At 42.2% G+C, this 19,397-nt stretch overlaps 1 protein-coding gene across 4 annotated transcripts in view; it reads right to left on the bottom strand.

Moving 5' to 3' along the window:
- Window positions 1–5,011: 5,011 nt before the first annotated feature.
- PLPPR1 (phospholipid phosphatase related 1) overlaps window positions 5,012–19,397 on the bottom strand; it is a 132,452-nt gene continuing 118,066 nt past the window's right edge. For 3 of the 4 annotated variants that reach the window (XM_030467883.1, XM_030467882.1, XM_030467884.1), the window contains 4 exons: window positions 17,430–17,680; window positions 10,673–10,849; window positions 8,718–8,849; window positions 5,012–5,658 (listed from right to left, as the gene is read on the bottom strand). In XM_030467883.1, the coding sequence (XP_030323743.1) occupies window positions 5,536–5,658; window positions 8,718–8,849; window positions 10,673–10,849; window positions 17,430–17,680 (683 nt within the window). In that variant the 3' untranslated portion in view covers window positions 5,012–5,535. Of the gene's footprint in view, window positions 5,659–6,257; window positions 6,504–8,717; window positions 8,850–10,672; window positions 10,850–17,429; window positions 17,681–19,397 lie in introns of those variants that run through there. The other variant, XM_030467885.1, reaches the window with a different exon arrangement.

The following is a 19,397-nucleotide window of genomic DNA, read 5'->3' as shown; positions in this document are numbered from 1 at the left end:
TCTCCCAAATTCACCCCAAATCCTTCAGCCCCTCCCCAGTTCAGTCCAAAACCCTGGAACTTCCCAAATCATCCCAAATCTTTTCAATAGCCTTAAAATTTGCTTTAATTTGTTCAAATTGCCCCCAAACACCCCAATTTTGCTCCTAGGCCACTCAAATTTCTTTAAAAATCTGAAAAATTCCCCCCAGATTTGTGAAGAAGTTCAGCCTAAAATTTTGCAGATATTCCTAATCACCTTAAAATCCACCAAATCCTCCCAATAGCCTGAGATTTTCACCCAAATTCCCCAGATCACCCCAGTTCCCCTGTTTTCACCCCAAACCATCACCAGGGACCAGCAAGTAGGGAGAGGCAGCCTGGGGACCCAGGCATCCTGCACTCACCATCCCTCTCCTGACAGCACCTGCTACAACCCCTGTATCTGAGTCCCGCCCCGTAAGGGTGGGTTCTGCCCCATAGATATAGGTCCCAACCTCTAAATCTGGGTCCCGTCTCCTGACGTTTGGGTCTCCCACCCATAGATAAGGGTCCTGACCCATAGATATGGATTCTGCCCCCTAGATGTGGGTCCTTCCCGATAAATGCCCCATAAATATTGCCCCCACCATCTATATGTGGGTCTCACACCCTGTCTCTGGGTTCTACCACTGCATCCCTTGGATTCTCCCAAACCTCTACATCTGGGTCCCACCCTGTGTGTGTGGGTCCTGCCCCATAGATGTGGGTCCTGCCCTTATCTCTGGGCCCCACCCCCCAGATACGGGCCCCACACCAGGAGGGGAGGGGCAGGGTTGGGACCTCCGCAGCAGGGGCTGGATGTCAGGGGTGGTCTTAATTAAGCTAATTAGTTATTAATTAGCCCTAGTTAATCAATTAGCAATCCTTAATTAAGCCTATGTAGTCACCCTGACCTTACCTACCCCTTAATTAATTATTCCATAGCTTTCTTTAGCCCTAACTGACCAACTCTCTCCCTTACCCCTAACTGGTCAATCCCCAGTTAATTAAGTATAATTAACTACCCTAACCCTTAATTACCACTAATTAAACCCATCCTTGATCCAATTTGATTTCTCCTCCCCTAATTAATTGCCCACTATGCTAATTACACATTAACCCCAACTATTAATTGGATCCACTTGTTAATTATCCCCACTTTCAATTACCCCAAGCCCCAATAACCTCCTAATCGCCACCTTCTTTAATTACCCCCCTAACTAATTATACCTGCCCCTAAATGCCTCTCTACCCTTAATTACCCTGTAATTAACCAACTCTACCTGTAATTAACTGCTCATTATTATCCCACCCCTAATATGTAATTCCCACCTCTACTTAGTCCTCGTTCACCCTGTAATAAACCCCACTGCAATAAACCCAGCTAATTAACCTACCACTAACTAACCTAATTAACCTAACCCTAACTAACCTTTCAATTAACCTCTTGCCCCTACTTAGCCCCCCCTTATTAATCACCTCTAATTAACCTAATCAGGGTTCAGCCACACCCTTACTTTTAGCCTTTATTAACACTAACTGGCATTAATTTTCCTTAATTAGCAGCAATTACCATCAATTATCATTCATTACAGTGCTATTACATGGTCAGGCCCCCCAGCCCACCACTGTCCCCATAGACCTCCAGGCAGCACCATGGTCCCACAGCATCACCTCCACCCCATGCCCTCCCCACAGCCCCATGGTACCAGCCCCATGTACCTCTCCCCAGCCCCATGTTGACACCCAGCCCCATAGGGAGCTCCCTGATGAGTCTGTGAAGCAGAAGGATTGAAGAACTGGAGGAGAGGTGTGATGGGATCATGACAACAGCCTGGTTTGGTATCACACCACATCCAAGTCGTGCCCAGATGCCATTTCCCTGATCCTGGAGGCTTGTGTCCCTCTGAGGTGAAACTTCACAGTTCCCTTATAGCTTCCATCACTAGACATGGGTGCAAAACCTTCACCCACTTGTAGGAAGCTCAACATGTAGAAGTCCCAGGTTGAGGTAGGAGCCTTGCTCAGGACACCTGCGCCATGGGTGGGCTGAGGCTTTGGGGCGCTTCAATGCTTTTCTTTTTTAATCCTTGGATTTTCAGAAGTGCCTGATTTCTATGGAATTTGAATAAATTATAAATGAATCAGTAAACACACCTCTGGCGTGTTTGCAGGAGGCCTGACCTTCATCTGCTTCAGGCAGAACGAGTGGAGGTGAACACAAAGTGTGAGAAAGCTGGGCAAGGGAGGTATTCCCTGTGGAGGGTCTGGATGCCAGGCTGGGTTGAGAGTCACACTGTCTCCAGGGTCAGAGGAAGCTGTAGAGGTGTTGAAAGAGCTGTCGAAAGAGCTGAAAAAATAGCCACACTGATCTGTTTGGAAACCACAGCCATGAGAACAGAAGGTCCCCATGTGTGGTGGTGCAACCTCCCATTGCCAGTTTCGGGCTACTTGGTATTTAGTGTGATCCCTTCTCTAAGGCCACAAATCAACCTCAGGCAAGTCAGGTGTGGACTGGGAAAAGCAGAGCACTTTAATGTGACACCTCTTCAAGGCACTTGGTCCCTGGTCCCCCTGGTATTCTGGAGGATAACAATGGTGTCCAGGCTGTAGACAATGGATGGAGAGTTGAGGCACTCTCTTGATGCTCTCACCCAGTTGCTGCTCTCCCTTTGATCAATCAGAGAGGTGGGGATGATTGATCACCTCCTGACAGCCTAATACATCCATACTGGGGTCATGGCCCAAAAGGAAGTGATTCCAGAACTCCAGAATTTATCAAGTTCTGGGCATGCACAACTGGTGGGAAAGTACTGGCCTATCTCCCTGCCTGAGTTGAGCCAAAATGGAAAAATACCTGACAAAAGTCAATTATCTCAGGCCCAATCCTTAAGTAGGATTCCCAGAGAGACCCTCTAAGCTCTCCTCAATTGCAGCAGGCTGTGGCCACCATCTCCCCAGATTTGGGACACCTCTTCAGTACTATCTCCTTGGGGACCATCTGCCAACCAAGCTTATAGAGGGCCAGGGAGACTCATTCTCCTTGACTTGGCTATCACCCACTGAGGAATGCATTGGGACTCTTTACTCCAGACAGAAATTGTAACTACAGGCCCACTGTACAACCCACTTCTTTACTTGTCTCTGTGTTTGAATTGCACAAGTAATTTGTGTCTTCTGGATCACTTGATAATCTTTTAATTGGTTAATGATCAAGTGTTGATAAAATTAAATCTTTAAATTATGAAATCTTGAATTGTTTCCAAATCATAACCATGCCAAAATGCTTCACCTGTGTCAGCATGGTTGGATGCCCCAGACTGTATCTGTGGGTAACCATTGTCTAGAAGGAGGACCCATAACATTGTGAAAAATTGACCAAGATTGTAAAAAATTTAGTGATGGCTGATGGGATGAAGGTATAATCTCTGGTTGCCCTGGCTAGTTAACGCTAAAAATCATCCCTCTTTGTGATTAATGAATGTGCTAATCTACTAATCCTCCTAAATGTTGCAACTAAAATCTTAGATGCATAGACATAGTTAGGAGTGGTGAATAAATCATCACTAACCAATCATGTATTTCTTGTGATTTTTCTTTGTAGCTATTTTGTACCTGGAGGGGCTAAAGGAAAGCTGGGGAGGGACTCTTTGCTGGTGCTTGTAGGGATAGGATGAGGGGAAAGGGTTTAAGATGAAAGAGAAATTTAGATTGGATATTAAGAAGAAGCTCATTCATTTGAGGGTGATGAGACACTGTAAAAGGTTGGCCAGGGAAGTTGTGGATGCTCCACTCCTGGAAGTGTTCCAGGCCAGATTGGATGGGGCTTGGAGCTACCTGGTCTACCGAGAGGTGTTTCTGCCCACGGCTGAGGTGTGGAACTGGATCTCTGAGGACCCTTCCAATCATTCTGTAATTCTATGATCCAAGGGACTGATATTTCACTGAGTCACAGGTTCCAGAAGGTGGACCCACACTGATTCTGAAGGAAAAGGCACCTGGGAAAAGCAAATGTGCTTTTAGGTTTAGCCATCTTGTGCAGGGCTTTATCAGCCAGATGAAAAAGGCTAAGGGTGCTCTAAATTTAAAATGGCAGCAAACACACAGAGCTACCCAAGGGAAAATGCAGTGATCCTGTATGGTGGCTCCACCTTCATCTAACCCATCATCCAGAACATGGGCACCTGCAAAGAAAGCATCAGCCCCATGCAGATCTTCATGTGCCAGCATCTCCACATACTATGTCAGTATATAGCTCACTTGCATATTTCAGCGTGGAGAGATGTGTCCCTCGCCATGCAGCACTGTAATGGGATGGAGGAAGAGGAAAACTGAGATTCAAATCCTTCTACAACCTGTAGGATGGGGAAGAAAGTCAGAACCACACTTCCACCTTCAGAAAGCCTGCCTATGCCATTGTGCTGGAGGAGAAGAGAGGAGGACACCACCATTACCAGTTCTGTGGGAGCTATTGGCCAAGAGAACACATGATCCACTCTGTGGTAAAAGCACACTTGGAAGGAACCCATCCCCAAGGCCCACAGATGCAAAACTGGGCTATGGAACATAAAGTTTTTGTCTTAGAATTCACCGTGCTAACCCTTTGCAACATGAGGGGAGTTAGGAGCTGCCTGCTGGGCACAGAGAATGTAGTATCTGACATGGCCTTATCCTCCCGACACAGCAGAGCAAGGAGTGATTCCACAGCCAAACCTATTCAGCAGAATTTTTCCCTGTGGAATTTAGGTCAAAGTTGTAATGAGAGAACCAGAACACCATGGACGGTTCCTCATGGTCACAGAAATCTTGCATGGAACAAATCTGAACCTTGCATTCCTAAAGCTGAAGCAGACCAGCAGAGTCAGAAAAAAATACCAACCAGCAAGAGACACTGCATGACAAGACGCAGAGACAGAGAGATCCCATATTTTCTGTTTGTTACAGACGGAGACCAGGCTACACATTCTGGGTTTTTTGAGAGTTTTTGTTTTTTAATCTGTTTTGGAAAAAAATATACAAAAAAAGCAGGAAAATGGAAATGTGAGGTAAACATTCCAGTAAAAGTACAGACAGAGGCTCCATTCTTTAAAGGAGACATACAGCAGTTATCACCATGCTAGAAGAATGAAATGCAGGAAAATCCTAGAAACAGTGAAAAGTCACTTAACGATGCCTTAGCCCCAGTCTAGCTATTGAAAATGGGCTCTTTTTTGTTCTTATCCCCATCCCCAGTTGCCTTTTTTTTTTTTTCCTTAAACAAAATTGTTAAATTGTAAAATAGCAGTTTTGATAGAAATTCTCTATGGCAGAATTTACAAAAACACAGACTGCTACTTCAGATCGTGTCATTGTTTTGGTTTTTCTTTTTGAGCTGCCAAAGCCCTCCAGCTGAAGTGACACTGTTGGGGCAAAACTGGCTTCTCAGTGGTGCCAATCCAAATGCCACGTGATGCTGCTGTGCTGGAGAAGTCCTGTCACTCCTCCTTTCACAGCGTGATGTGTTACTCCACAAATCTGTGATGAAGTCATGACACACTTAAGGCGCAGCCCCAGCTCCGCAGTGGTGGCTGTATATCCCCATAGTCGATTCCTGAAGCCAGGTTTCACTGGGAGCATCAGCTGGGCCCTGGGAGGTGGTGCAGGAGGGTTTTGGTGGTCTCTCTAGGGAGATAGTATAGTCAGCTCACATGCTATCAGCTACTACTATAAATTTTCATGTCCAGCCTGTCTATATTGCAAACCAAGTACGCTGTTTTAGTTATTCTGTGATAACTAGCACAATCACCCACACCAGAACAAATAGGCTTTGACTCAGTGAGGTGCTTAAGGATGCAGACAGCCAATTGACATCCATATGACAAAGAATGCTTAAACAGCTCACTGAGACAAGGATATTGGATATTTTTAAATTGTCAATATTATCATTGGGTTAGATTCCTGATCACCATTATCTTAATCTGAGTTAAATATATGCAGCTACTTCAGACCTATGCTGCGCTTGCTCAGATCAGAACCTGACCCACTGGTAGAAGCACTTCTTATGGTAAGAAAAGGTAAAAGTGATTTTTATTCCCCAAGATATATAAATTCAAAAATGAAAAAAAAAATTGTGTACAAATATCACATAACAACATCAACAATTCCATAGGTTCTTCAGTGCACACTTCAAACAAGAAAAGGTTTTGTGGGTTGATTTTTTTTTTTCTTTTTTAGTTTTTTAAAGTTTTTTTTAGTTTTGTTTTTGTTTTTTTTTTTTCATTTTGCTTTTAAATTCTGGCATAATAATATCAAAGCTGACAAAAAAATCAGGGCAAGCTACATCACTTCCTCATACAAAAAAAGTACAAAACATTAGCCTCTAACTAGACATAACATAATACTGGTCATCACAGTTAGACATTTAGTAACTGTGTGTCTTGGAGCATTGTACTGGAGGGTAATAAAAATAGTTTCTGTGTCCAATCTTCCATCTCAGGTTACTTCAGTCATGGAGGCAGAGTGATTCTGCAAAGATGAAGAGGCAGACACATGAACATGTTAACACATTCTGACATTTACATAGCCTGGTATATGAAATGAATGAGAAAATCCTTCATTAATAAAATCTGCTTCCCAGATAATTCAGGGCTTTAAAATGGCAAGAACCCTGAAAGTGTGACTGCCACCTTTCTGAGCTGGTTGTGGGAACAGCTGAACTCCTGCCCTGCTTGGACAACACACTGACACGTATTCCATACTTTAACCTGGACTGGATCCTGCCCAGAGGATGTGCCAATAGCAGCTGAGGCACAGAACTAATACAGTTGTTTGTCCTCAAGCATGAAGAGCCCAGCAGACCATGGTTTGGCCTCATGTGATGTATGCATGTTGATCCTACATGGTTTGACATTAGGGAACATACAGAACTTAAAACCATACAGAAGTGGTGCCCTTATGCTGAAACAAGGACAGTCTCAGACATGGCACACCACAGAGGTCCTCTTAGGTGTAAACAGTGTTGATTCAGCCTTCTAGAAAGCCAGTGTCCAGGAATTCAGTGGTAGCACTGAATCATCCTTGGACCACCCTGCACCTGTAGGGTTTGTGTGGATGCAGAGTGGGATTGGATGTAGTGATCTGGAGGGAGAAGGATAAGAAACACTTCCTGTATCCAAAGCAAAAGTAATAAACATCCATTCCCCAAGACTTGGTTTTAACAGCTTCAGAATAGGACAAGTGTCCCCCATCTATGCCTGAGAGGTAGATGTATGGTAATTTCGAGACGGACTACCTAAATCAGAGAATGTGATCTTGTTGATTAGACTTGTCATCACCAGTTAAAGCCTTGTGCCTTCCAGCACTTCACAGTCCAGAATTATAAACAGCTCACTAGACAAAATTGTTCTCACAGTCTATGATTATTGTCACCTGTCAGCCCTTTTGTCACAGGTGATGCAATGTGGATATACAAGTGTAGTGGAACAAAGCAATCAGACGCCTCTGATTACCGAGAAGTGGGTGTGAGCCGGTATCAAATCCACCTGTGCCCAATTAGGGCAGGCCCCCTATTGAGCATGTGCAAGACCAGGGGGCCAATAAAAGGTGAAACTCACAGCCACAGACTAGCTCACTCTCAAGCACTGTATTACCTTTATTGCACCACTAGCGCTCATCACCTCCAAGGTGAGGCTCTCTGTAGAGTCTCGAACTCGGGGCTTTCAGCATTGCAGTACTGGGTCTTAACCAGCTGCGCCACAAGAGCCTCACCTTGGAGGCGATAAGCACTAGTGGTGCAATAAAGGTAATACAGTGCTTGAGAGTGAGCTAGTCTGTGGCTGTGAGTTTCACCTTTTATTGGCCCCCTGGTCTTGCACATGCTCAATAGGGGGCCTGCCCTAATTGGGCACAGGTGGATTTGATACCGGCTCACACCCACTTCTCGGTAATCAGAGGCGTCTGATTGCTTTGTTCCACTACATACAAGTAGCATATATTTTCTGGACTGCAAGTTCACCAAGATAACAGTTAATACACAATGTTCTGCAGATCTTGTGGCAAGTCTTCCAGCTAATCTCTGCCTATTCAAACTGGTGGCATTTGCTTGTCTGTGTTGAAAGGATTGGGTATAATTTAGTTATGCCGACACAAGACTTTTGAAGTCAGTAGTTTAACAGAAAAACCATCAATGATGATGCTCACACTAGCCTATTTTTTTGAAGCTTGAAATAATGCTATTAGCTTCTCTTCTGATTTAGAGATAAAAAACAGTATATGATTTCTTCTTATAAGAGATACTGAATAGTAATAAGGATAAAAACCTAATCTCTGTAACATTTTTCTGGCATAGTTTATCCTCAGGATTATGGGTGTTAAGAGTTAATCCTTCAGACGTCCCCAAAATATTCTGAAGTGTCATCAGACACAACTAGAACTATCTTTACTTTTCTCTCAGTTTTCTGCTGTTCTAAGCAAAAGTTTATTACCAAAAATGATATGCAGAGGCATGTGAGATCCTACTGCTTCAGCTTTGGATGTGATCAGGGCCAGATCTACAGTCTTTGGTAGTTTAAGGGATAAATACCTTAAAACAAACTCTCCCCTGATGAAGCCTTTCTGTTCAGTGGGTTTAATGTTAGGAATAAAACCAGCTCCCCATGCAGTTACATATACAACTAATTTTTCCTCTGCTGTAGTAGAAAATGTGGCTGGTGATAGTCTGGGTGAGAGGATTTGAAGTACCTGTGCACTCAGTGTCTCCAGAGGACTTTCAACTCTTGGAAAAGCCATTAGCGGCATTCCTCGTGGGTCTTCAGGCTTCGGTTTAGAAGGAGCTCCGTGAATGCCCTTGAAGTTATGGACAACACATATCCCCTGTGTAATGCAGAGAAAGAAAAAAATTGAGGGCAGCATGTTCTGTCCAGAGGGAACACTCACAAGAATTACCACCAAGGTCTCAAAACTGCCGCTTTTTACAAAGAATTTTGCCTTACTTTGGGTTCAAGGCATCATCTATTTCAGCTTGTGGCTATGGTATGTTTATGGGTATAGCTGAGAGCAGTTAAATGCCTTGGTAAATAGGTTCATCTATCCTCTGGTCTGAGGGGATCAGCTGTTCTCAGCCTCTTTGCATTTTATACAGCAGAGATGCCCATCCCTGCTTTATCATCATAGAACTGTGGACTACCATGATGTTGCATTCTGTTAGCAAAATATTCCCCTCAGACCCTGGCTGTCATTGCCAATGAGTAAAATCAGCTCACTGGATGGCTGAATCTACCTCACACCTGTATGACATCAAGCTCCTTTAGCATTTTTCCTGCACACTTCCAGCACAGCTGCTCTGATGTCTGTCCTGCAAGTCTTTCCCTTGTGCAAGACCTGACTTGCTGCATCCACACGCTGCTGCTGACAAGAGTAAACACACCAGGGCAGGATGGGGCTGGAGAACATGGTGGGAAAGACCTAGTGGAGCTGACACTCCTTCTGTCAGGGGGATTACTAGGATGTCCCACCTCACCCCTTCAAGGTCCAGGAGAGCCTTTCACCACTCAGCCACTGGGCTTGTGACATGAGTAGAGTGGCAGACAGTCTGCAGGGCAAAAATGTGGCTAGGAGAGGGCTGCCACTGGTGGAAATGGGCACTGGAAGCACACAGATTGTCCTGTCCAGATATGTAACTTGGCTTTCTCTTGTGCTGAAAGTTTAAACTGCCTTTTCCAGTGGGAATCAGGCAAACCACTCACATAAAAGCCAAGGTCAGACATTGCGGACATTGTTTTATTTAAAGAGAACACAGGAATAAAGCATATGTAAAAGTTTGGTTTGGAGGTTTTTTTTTTTGAAGTACAGAATAGGGAAAAAAGTCAGTGGCAGGGCAATCTAGATTTAAAGGATCTTTGAAACCTAATCCCATCTGATCACAGAGAAAAAGTGCCTGTTGCTCTGCAGTGGGTAGTTTTGAAGCCTATTATGATTAAACGGAATCAGGCACATTTCTTGGTAATATTGAAAATCAGCCTGACTGCTGTATGGGTCAACTCAACAGACAAAATACTTCAACCACCTGGCCAAGAGCCCTAAAGTTGCTGTTCCTGGATTCTATGGAAAGGCCTTTGATATCTATTAATACCTCTGGTTATCCTATAAGCTGGTAAACAATTTCAGCTTAACCTCAGATGCTGCCAAGGGAGGCAGTTTTGTCTCCCAGGGAGTTTGTCCTGACCTTACTTCCTGCTGCAGTTGTTCTATGGTCTGGAACAAAATGGAAACCCGGACAACTGCTCAGAGCCCCAGACAACCATCTAGTGAACTTATGCAGGATATCAAGCAGACAGACAGTGGGGCTTTGCAACACAGGGTCTCAGAGAAGTCTCAAACCCTTTTGATAGTAGTTGAAATCTGCAACATCTTTAAAGCGTTTTAAGGCACAGGTCAAGAAAGAACATGTACAGTAATTAAAATAATCTTGAAACATATACAATACAAAGAATTATTAGTCTTATTAATTAGTATCAAACTGATTTCATGCTGAGATTCTCTCTGATGATTCCTTTAATTAGATGCGCTAGAATTAGTTCTTAGCAACAGGAATCATCAGCTGCAACAGGCCACAAGAGACTAGTAATTTATTGTTTTTTTAACAGTCATATTTTTAAAAGAAAAAGAACGACTATCAGAAGGACTGATAGGCTTACCAGAAACAAAGCTACAGCACTCCCCAAGACGAAGCCTGCAATCACATCCGAACAGTGGTTTCGGTACTCAGACACTCGGTTTAGCCCAGTCAGGAAGGCAGCACACAGGGTGCCCAGACACAGCACAGGTTTGGCCAGCCTGCTACTCTTTGTCTTAATTGTGCTTGTGATGTACATCTGAAACAAAGGGAAGGACAAATATGAAATGGTGCTCTGCCGGAAATTCATCTTTCTCCACACAGACAAATCCTGAATCAGCAAGAAAGTGACAAAATCCAGCTCATTAAAAAAAAAACACAACACACTGTGGAAGGAAGAGGTTTAAGGTAACTCAGAGAACACTTGTAAGACAATAAACCAGATACTGTTAAATACTTTTTCAGGATGTCAAATATCTATCCTATCAGCTGAATTTACATACTGGACTGTACAGGCACAGCTTTACTGACTGGTGAGAGCACTTGCTCATATGCTGGCAAATGTGCACTGAGTGTATGTGACTCAGTGTTTGCAGAGGGAGTCAAGAATTTATGTTCATCCTCCTGCAGAAACTGTAATGTGCACATGATGGAGTGTCTAGCATCAATATGAGCCAGGTGCTCCACTATCCTAAGTGGTGTTAACTCTAAGAAACAGAACATTATGAGAAACCATTCCAGACATCCTCTCTGCAAGATGACACGAAACACAGACTATGAGAGATACTTTTTCAAAACAAAGTTGATCCTGAATTAATTCCAGAGCATGAAGTTTCACAGTGCTCTGAATACTTTTAATGAGCCCCCAATGTTTTTGGTAGTTTATATATTATTTTAAAAGTACTTTGACAGAGAGAGTAAAACTGTGTGGGTCTAAATTAACAGCCAGTGATAATTACAGAGCCACAAAATTACAGAGATCAGGCAAATGAAGTCTGATAACAAAACAAGTCAATAGAATCCTTTCCAGCAAGGAAGTATGGATGCCTGCATGATCTCTAAAGTTTTGAGAAGCAAAGCAAATATATTTGCCTGAAATGTCTCAAGATGACACATGGCCTCTCATACGTCAACAGAATGAGGAAAATTAATTTGAAAAAATTTATTGGTTTCTTATTAGCAATCATCTGGTCAACGAACCTGATTCATGTAGCTTACAACCAATGCAGTGAAAGTACAAATACCTGTTCTGATGGGGAATGGAAACATTACAAACTATGGAAGTGTGTCTTCCAGTGTTTAATATCAAAATATGCTGGTTTATCTGTAAAGAAAAACATATTCTGGTGTTGTAGAAGTAAGTAAAATCACCAGAGCTGAACATATTTCCATTCTTGACCCTTTTTCAGCTATCAGAAATGTAAATATGGTTCTGTTAAGTCTTCTGGACAAAGGTCTCTAGGGAAGATCCTTACTGTTTTAATCACTACTGCAATAAGGCCACAATTGGGATATGTGATTATGCCATCTTCAGGTCAAACCTCATCCTTCTCTGGGATGGTGTAATTTCTGGGCAGCACTGAAATCAGAGTGGGGACTCTGGAGGATGGTGGGAACCCAGGAGTTGTTTTCCTTTAGTGCTGCTGCAGCAGCAAAGGAGCTCACGTTGGCTTCTGCTAAAAGAAAAGCACAAACAGCCACTGTGCTGGCTCACACTACTGCCTGTGGCAGAGGCCAGAATGACCTGACTTGAGTGGAGCTGCCTCAAGATTTTCCTGTGCCTGTGGTGAAGGAAGGAGGTTTGTGACTTGGTGCTTCCAATCACAGCTGCCAGCACAGCTTGCTTGTGCACAGCTTGATCTATTTAACAATTATGGGCAATTTTACTTTATTTTAATGCCTGTCACTTTCTTCATGAGCCAGGTATACAGAGGTCACTGTGGTCTTGCACACAGTTTGGGGATCAAGAAACAGAAATTAAATACATTCTCAAAGTCACTCTGCTCATTGCCTTTCATACATTCCCTTATTCTGCTGTATTGTATTTTTAACTTCAACTTTCTTCCTGTCCATATATTTTTTCCATGACTAGGCCATCACATGTCCCTATAGCTGGTTCTCCCCACTGGATGGTGTTACAGATTTTTGCCCTAAATACCATTATGATACTGAACTCTAGAAGGGAAGAGATGCTGCAACCACATCTGGCAAGGAATTGGACATGCCAGGGAAATGGACCTGGGAAGTCAGATCTGATTGTCAGCACTGAGGCAAAATTATACTTTCACCTTGTGAAGAATCTGCAGTACTAGATTTCTAGCAGATAAATTTTCCAGATCTCTGCCCAGAGAGGTGAACTCTTCTGCCCTTACATGTGCTGCTGAGCAAATAATTTAAAGGTGTCCCAGTTCATGGACTGGGACATCGTGCTGTGTAACAGCACTGGGAATGGGTCAAAGCTACTTGAGACATTCCTGCCTGTTATGTTTTTCCAGCCTAACACCTGACTGCAGCATATGTCTGAACTTGGCAGCTCCCAGCTGAGTCCCAGGCACCAATCCTGGTCAGGTCCTGCTGGTAGGCTGAGCCCCTCTAGACCATCACCAAGAATGATGTTAACATTCTTCTTTGAAAACACTGTGTGATTAATTGACACCCACCTTCCCACCCCACACATTTTTTTTTAGCAGAAGTCAATTCAAAGGAGCAATAGGGAGCTGGGTTGCTTTCCTGTTCCCCATCAAAGCACTAGTGTGGTTTACAGCATCAAAAGGAGAAGCATCACCTCCTTGAAGTAAGAATGCAGTCCTGCTGACACAGATGCAAACCCCAGCTACAGAGAACAACCCACAGGTGATTGTGTTCTTACAGGTCTGAGATGAAGCTGGATCTCTGGCTTATGTGTGTGGGAAAGTGCTCCTTATTACATATGGAAAGGATCTAATGTATCTGAAGTTCCATGCATCAGCAGGAAAACATAAATTTGTAGTGAAGAGAACAGTTTTAGCAATGAGGGGAATCAACCATGTGAACAGTTTGCCAAAGGGAATCTGTTAAACCCTCATGAGCAGGGTTTAAAACAAGACAAACTGTTTTTCCAGAAACTATGCTCCAGTTCAACCATAAATCACATACTGAGCTCAGAAATAACTGGGGGAACTTCTCCATTCTGCTCAGACTTCCTCATCATTACAGTTTGATCTTTACTGTCCTAGTCCCTAAGCCAAGATATTTTTAAAGATACTTATAATGTGTTTACTCTTTGATTTCCTATACATAGGAGGTCCTAAGGGTAAACTTATAAAAAAAACTACACATCAAATCCAGGAGAGGGAAGAAGTGAGTAGAAGAACATGTTTAAAAATAGAATAAATCATATTTTAAAAAGTTAAAATACATATGCTTTAACTATATAAGTTATCTATCCAGTTTCTTTGCTCTCCTCTTATCAGTGCACTCAAGCAGTGCATTTAGCAATGTGCAATGTGTGATAGAAGCATTCATCCTGTGTGGGATTCTTCTCCATCTTCTTCAGACAGACAAAAGCATAGACAGTCAAGAAGGCATTTTTGTTTGCAAATATGCAAGTTTATGCTTAAATATAGTTAGAATGTATGCTGGACCTACAACGAGAAAGCGAAGTATAAGAAGTTTCTCTTATCCTTTCAGCAGGAAGCAAGGAGATTTGTTATAGTTTATTTTCATTGGAAAGTTTGCAATTTCATACCAATATCAGAAAATGCTGTGTCTTATAAGCTCTACAGACCTTTGCCAGAGATTTCTGCAGTAAGAGAGAAGCAGAGCCTTTGACAATGGTGTTTACTGCAGAACCTGATGCAGTCTTCTGAACGTTCAGTACAGCCTCTGGCCTTGAATTTTATTTAATGCGGCTATGAAGAAATTGCTGGCAGAGTCACAATGACCTGGATTGCAGATGGGCTTTCCTGTAGTGTTCTCTGCTATTCAGAATTTTGCAAGCTGGGAAATTGGAAGTTTCATGTCCAGCTATATGCTATGACTCTAATCTAGTAAGAAGCAATACACCCAGGCATAAATAATGCCAGTCTGTGATACAGCGTGATGAGGTCGAGTCTTCAAGAGAGATGGAGACGGCAGAAAGCATTACTTGTGGATGATGCTAGGCAAGAACTTAGCTGACGAATCCTAAAAATATTAGTAAATATTCAATAAGGGTGATGAGTTGCATACTTCAACCATAGCGACCTTGTTGCGATTGTAAAACAATTCTCCTTGCTAACACTTCCAAGGCAAATAGTAGGATCATCAAAGATATCTCTCTTAACTCTACTATAAAAGGTCCTCCAGTGGTGCTCATGAAATACTTTAATTTTCCACAGTCTGGCTGAACACTACCATCTGTTAAATGTCTTAAGTCATCGGGTCTTCTGTGGCTTTTCTTACAGGGTAACAGTTGTTTAGAGATAATGTAACTGGGATACCAGTATGCAGTCGTGATTTTATCATCTTGGGTTTTTTTAGTTTTTTTTTTTTTTCTTTTAATTTTTTTCTTTTCTTTTTTTTTCTTTTAATTTTCTTTTTTTTTATTTTCTTTTTTTTTTTCTTTTTTCCATCAGAAATGTTAAGAAATTAAAGAGTATTTCAAGCCTATTTTTTCCCTTGGGAAAGATATTCAGATGCATATCTTTTTAACTGTATAGCAGCGTACTTCTGGGAGACTGAAAAACTTCATCAAATCTCACACTAATTTTTGTGTAAGTGTGGAAGCCAGGGCTCTCAGCTGTTTTCTCTGAATTTTCTCTCTGCCTGCAGAGAGATTGATGATTTGGGTGCTCCTCAACTTCTTTGACAGGTGATGAGAAAAAGTCTGATTAAATACAAAACCCAGATTATATAAAAAAGAACAAAACAGAAAGTCAAACCAATCACAGTGGGAATGCTGCCACAAGCAGGCCAGTACAGACACCTACAGAGGGTACTTGAGGTTCAGTCATGGAGGAGACTCCCAGAACTCAACTGACATTTCAACAATGAAAAACAGTTTATGTTCTGATTCCAGTCTCCTGTCTCCTGTCTCCTCATGCTCCACCTGTTCTATTTTTCTTGCTCTGTGCTGAGATCTTCAGCTTTATGCAAAATACAACTATTTCTAACCAAACGCCCTGTCTTTTATGTTCATCAGCCCACACTCATTAGAATCTTCAAGACACTTCTCAAAAAGAAAAAAATGTGCACAGCAGAATTTTTCAGCAAAACTAGATCTGAACACTGCCTTTCTTGTACAATGTTCATGTTAATCCTAGCTGACAGGCAGGGAAAAGACAAGTGACAACACATTCAGTTGTCTCCCAGCAGAGAACTGGGCTGAAACTGTACTCTAGGATGAAACCCCTTAAGGGCAAACTTCAATGACTTTGCAGTTCAGAAATAACTCCATGAACTGGCTGCACATCTCCTATCAGAAGCACAGGCCCATCAGAAGGTACTCTCAATCAGGTCTTGGAAATGCTGAACTATGGGGGATGGAAGCTCAGGGAAGAAAAGCATTATTCCCCTTAAATTGCAGGAATCAGCCTGCTCATAGAAGACCTTTCTTCCTAGGAAACAAGAGAGGTTGGGCAGAGAAAGTTCATGAAAGGATGTAACCAGCTTAGGGCAGGACCAGGACTGTACTGATCCTAGAACTTCCAGTCAAGAGTTTACCATGATGAAAACAGATACTACAACAACATTGAGTTTATTTGTAATAGTATTTCATACACAGTTGTTTATTGATTAGAAGTAATGCATGCAAAATGGGCTTTCCAAACACTTCCCAACAAATCATGATCAAATGAGTTACTAATTTAAACATCTGTCATTATTCATGCAACATTCTATGCAAACAGATGGATATTGAAAGAGGTTCTTGAATAAGGGTGGCTTCTTCATTTTATAGTAAAAATGTACTGGTTTATTCACCCTCTACAAAGATAGGGTAAAATATTCAGTAAATACATTGTCTTTGTTAGGTTTAAGTTTTTTCACAAATCCTGATGACCTAGAGACAGTCTCTGCAGTCATTTGACTCAAGCTATTGGACCTACTTAAGCCATTTTTAGATCAGAACCGTGGTAAGTCCTTGGGTCTTGATGGCAAAATCACTAAGGTTTCCCACTTTGTGAAGAAGGTCCTCAGGTCTGTTTTTTAAACATTACAGAAACTTTAGCCAGAGGACACAGGGGAGCAGCCTTTGTTAGCGTGTCCCACTAGGATCGGTTTCATTAGACTTTTAAAGGCAGACAAATTCCTTCCTGACAGTACAGCTGTGTCACCTTCTCAGGATGTCAGCTAGGGTCCACTTCTCAACAAAACAGCAAAACAGCAAAATTCCACCCCTGACAACCTTCTTTAAGTACAGAATTCAGATTCTGAAAAAGGGGAGTAAAATCCAGCCTCCCACTGAAATGGCACAATTTATATTTTAGATGTTCAACAACTCATGGCATGTGAACAAAAGAAATATTAGTGATCCAGAAGCTGTTTCAGCATCAACTTCATTTTAATGTTTTTGAGGCAAGTGTAGGGAGAAGAGGACGTTTAATGAATATTAAAAAAAATCAACAGCAAAGGCAAGATTAGGCCTCATGCCAGCACGTCCTGAAGTGCCTCAAAACCAGCAAGCATTTGATTTGCTTATACTGTGTTTGGTAAAACAGAGAGGGAGGGGTGTTCTCCCCTACAGATACAGAAGAAACCCCTCCCCGAAACAACCCTCATTAAAAAAAAACAAATTAAAAACAAAACTGTAGGAGAAATGGCCCCATCCATGTGCACATACAAGAACATCTCATGAGTCAGCTGCCACCACTGGCACTCACCGTGGCATACAAAGCTGAGTAGATGCTCAGAGCAGCATGTTTGGATGGGAAGGATCTCCTTGCCTGGTCAATCACCTCCACATCCCCTGTACAGATGTTGCCATTGTTGATGAACTGTTGGGGGGCCCGACAGTCATTTCCAGTGTAGTTGGGCTTGCACACAGTCAGGAAGTAGGGAGTCAAGTTCCCAGTCACAACCTGGCCAGCGTTTACAAATATGTCAGTGGCAAAAAGTCCAAATGCAAACACTCCTGTGAAAAAAGGTTAAACATAATGATTATTCAAACAGGTTTCATAAACATCTTGGTACCTGAAAGGAAGAAACATGAGAAGAGGTGGGGAATCAAACCCAGCAGTCACTACCCAGAAAAAAACACCACTGACTTCAGCAGAGTATATAACAGTTCTGAACCTGACAGAGCAGTCTAGAGATGAGACATAATACTGTACTTACCTTAATATGACTATCTAGTGTTAAGGACCTTTTGCATTTCGACTGTTCATTATCCTGCTGCTGAAAAACTAAGATCCCAATCTAGCAATATTTGTTAAGTCCTTTGTCAACACTCACGCAACTGTGGTTCAGCTCATGTCACTGGGAGCACATACCCACAAATTCTTCAGCAGGAAGCATTCACCTGAACCTAGGAATATTTCCAGGATTGTTATGCTAATTCACCATCCCTGGAGGGATTTAGAAGCCATGTAGATACAGTGCTGAAGGACATGGTTTAGTGGTGAACTTGGCAGTACCGGACATGACTGTTGGACTTGGTGATCTTAAAGGTCTTCCAACCAAATCAGTTCTATCCCATGATACTACAGTTGTCACATCCTCCACTGACTAACCATGATTGTTATTAACACCTGCTGAAGCTGCTATGAACATAAATGGGTACCTCTTCCTTGAATGTACCAGTTATGAACAAAAGGAACAGAACAGCAGGTTCTCAGAAATGTCAAATTCAAATGTTTCAAAAGACTAAACTGTCTGCCCTTTCCTCCTTCCCATCACTAAGGGGGATTATAGTATCAGAAAATATTAGAACAAATAAGTACTTCTGGTGTGAGAACGTTAAGGTCAAGTGTTTTTGCTTTCTCTCTCCTTTAATTCCATAAGCAAAGGTAATTTAAAATATAAATTAGCTGAGATTGCCATGTATATAAATATGACAAAGAGACAGCTATCCAGGGAAAACATCTTAGCAGGGAAAAATCATAACAATTGACACCTGTAAGGTTATAACAACTTATCTGTACTGGGTAAAAGAAAAACACCAAAAATTAAACTGAAATCCAATAGAAAAATAAAATAATGCAGCCTTTCTCTGGTTCTAAACTGCAGGGCTGGCCCCTGTCCTTCCCCTGGCACGACAATCTTCCCCCATTTATTGTGCCAAACATCTGTGTTTAAAAGGGAAATGGAGAGAGTATTGACATTGCTCCCATATTTCTTCTGTCCTTCTGCTAGTACTTTAAACCCATGGCTTTCCACGGCCAGCAGAACTCTTCATCTACATTCAGCAGTGCATAAGCAAACAAAAAAGGCACTAAGGGTCTCTCCAGCCTCGTGAATAAAGCAAGTTAACCCAGAGACCCATATAAATGTTATTTATATACTGCTCTTTGGCCAAAATTTTTTTTCTTTTTTCCCCCAGCTTGGTTAAATTGCATCTTTTTTTATATGCTGTACAAATCATAGGGAATGCAGAGAATATTTTTTCCCCAGCCCTTTGCAATACTTAAGAGGAAATGCAAGAGCCAGGCAAACACTGATGTCTGACCCATGGTCTTCACCTCACAAGTATAAACCAAGAACTGAGATATTTCAGAAACAGCTCATGGGCTCTACAAAGTTATTTCAGGTACAAAGGTGGCCCAGTGTTTTTCTCAAAAACTCTTAAGATTCTCAATATTTGGTAGCACTGGAAGTGCTGTCCCAGACCCAGGTCCCAGGGGCTGCAGTCC

Source organism: Calypte anna, chromosome Z (assembly GCF_003957555.1).
Source record: "Calypte anna isolate BGI_N300 chromosome Z, bCalAnn1_v1.p, whole genome shotgun sequence".
Lineage (NCBI taxonomy): Eukaryota > Metazoa > Chordata > Aves > Apodiformes > Trochilidae > Calypte > Calypte anna.
Note: the sequence above shows the minus strand (reverse complement) of the source record. Positions and strands in the feature narration are given on the sequence as shown.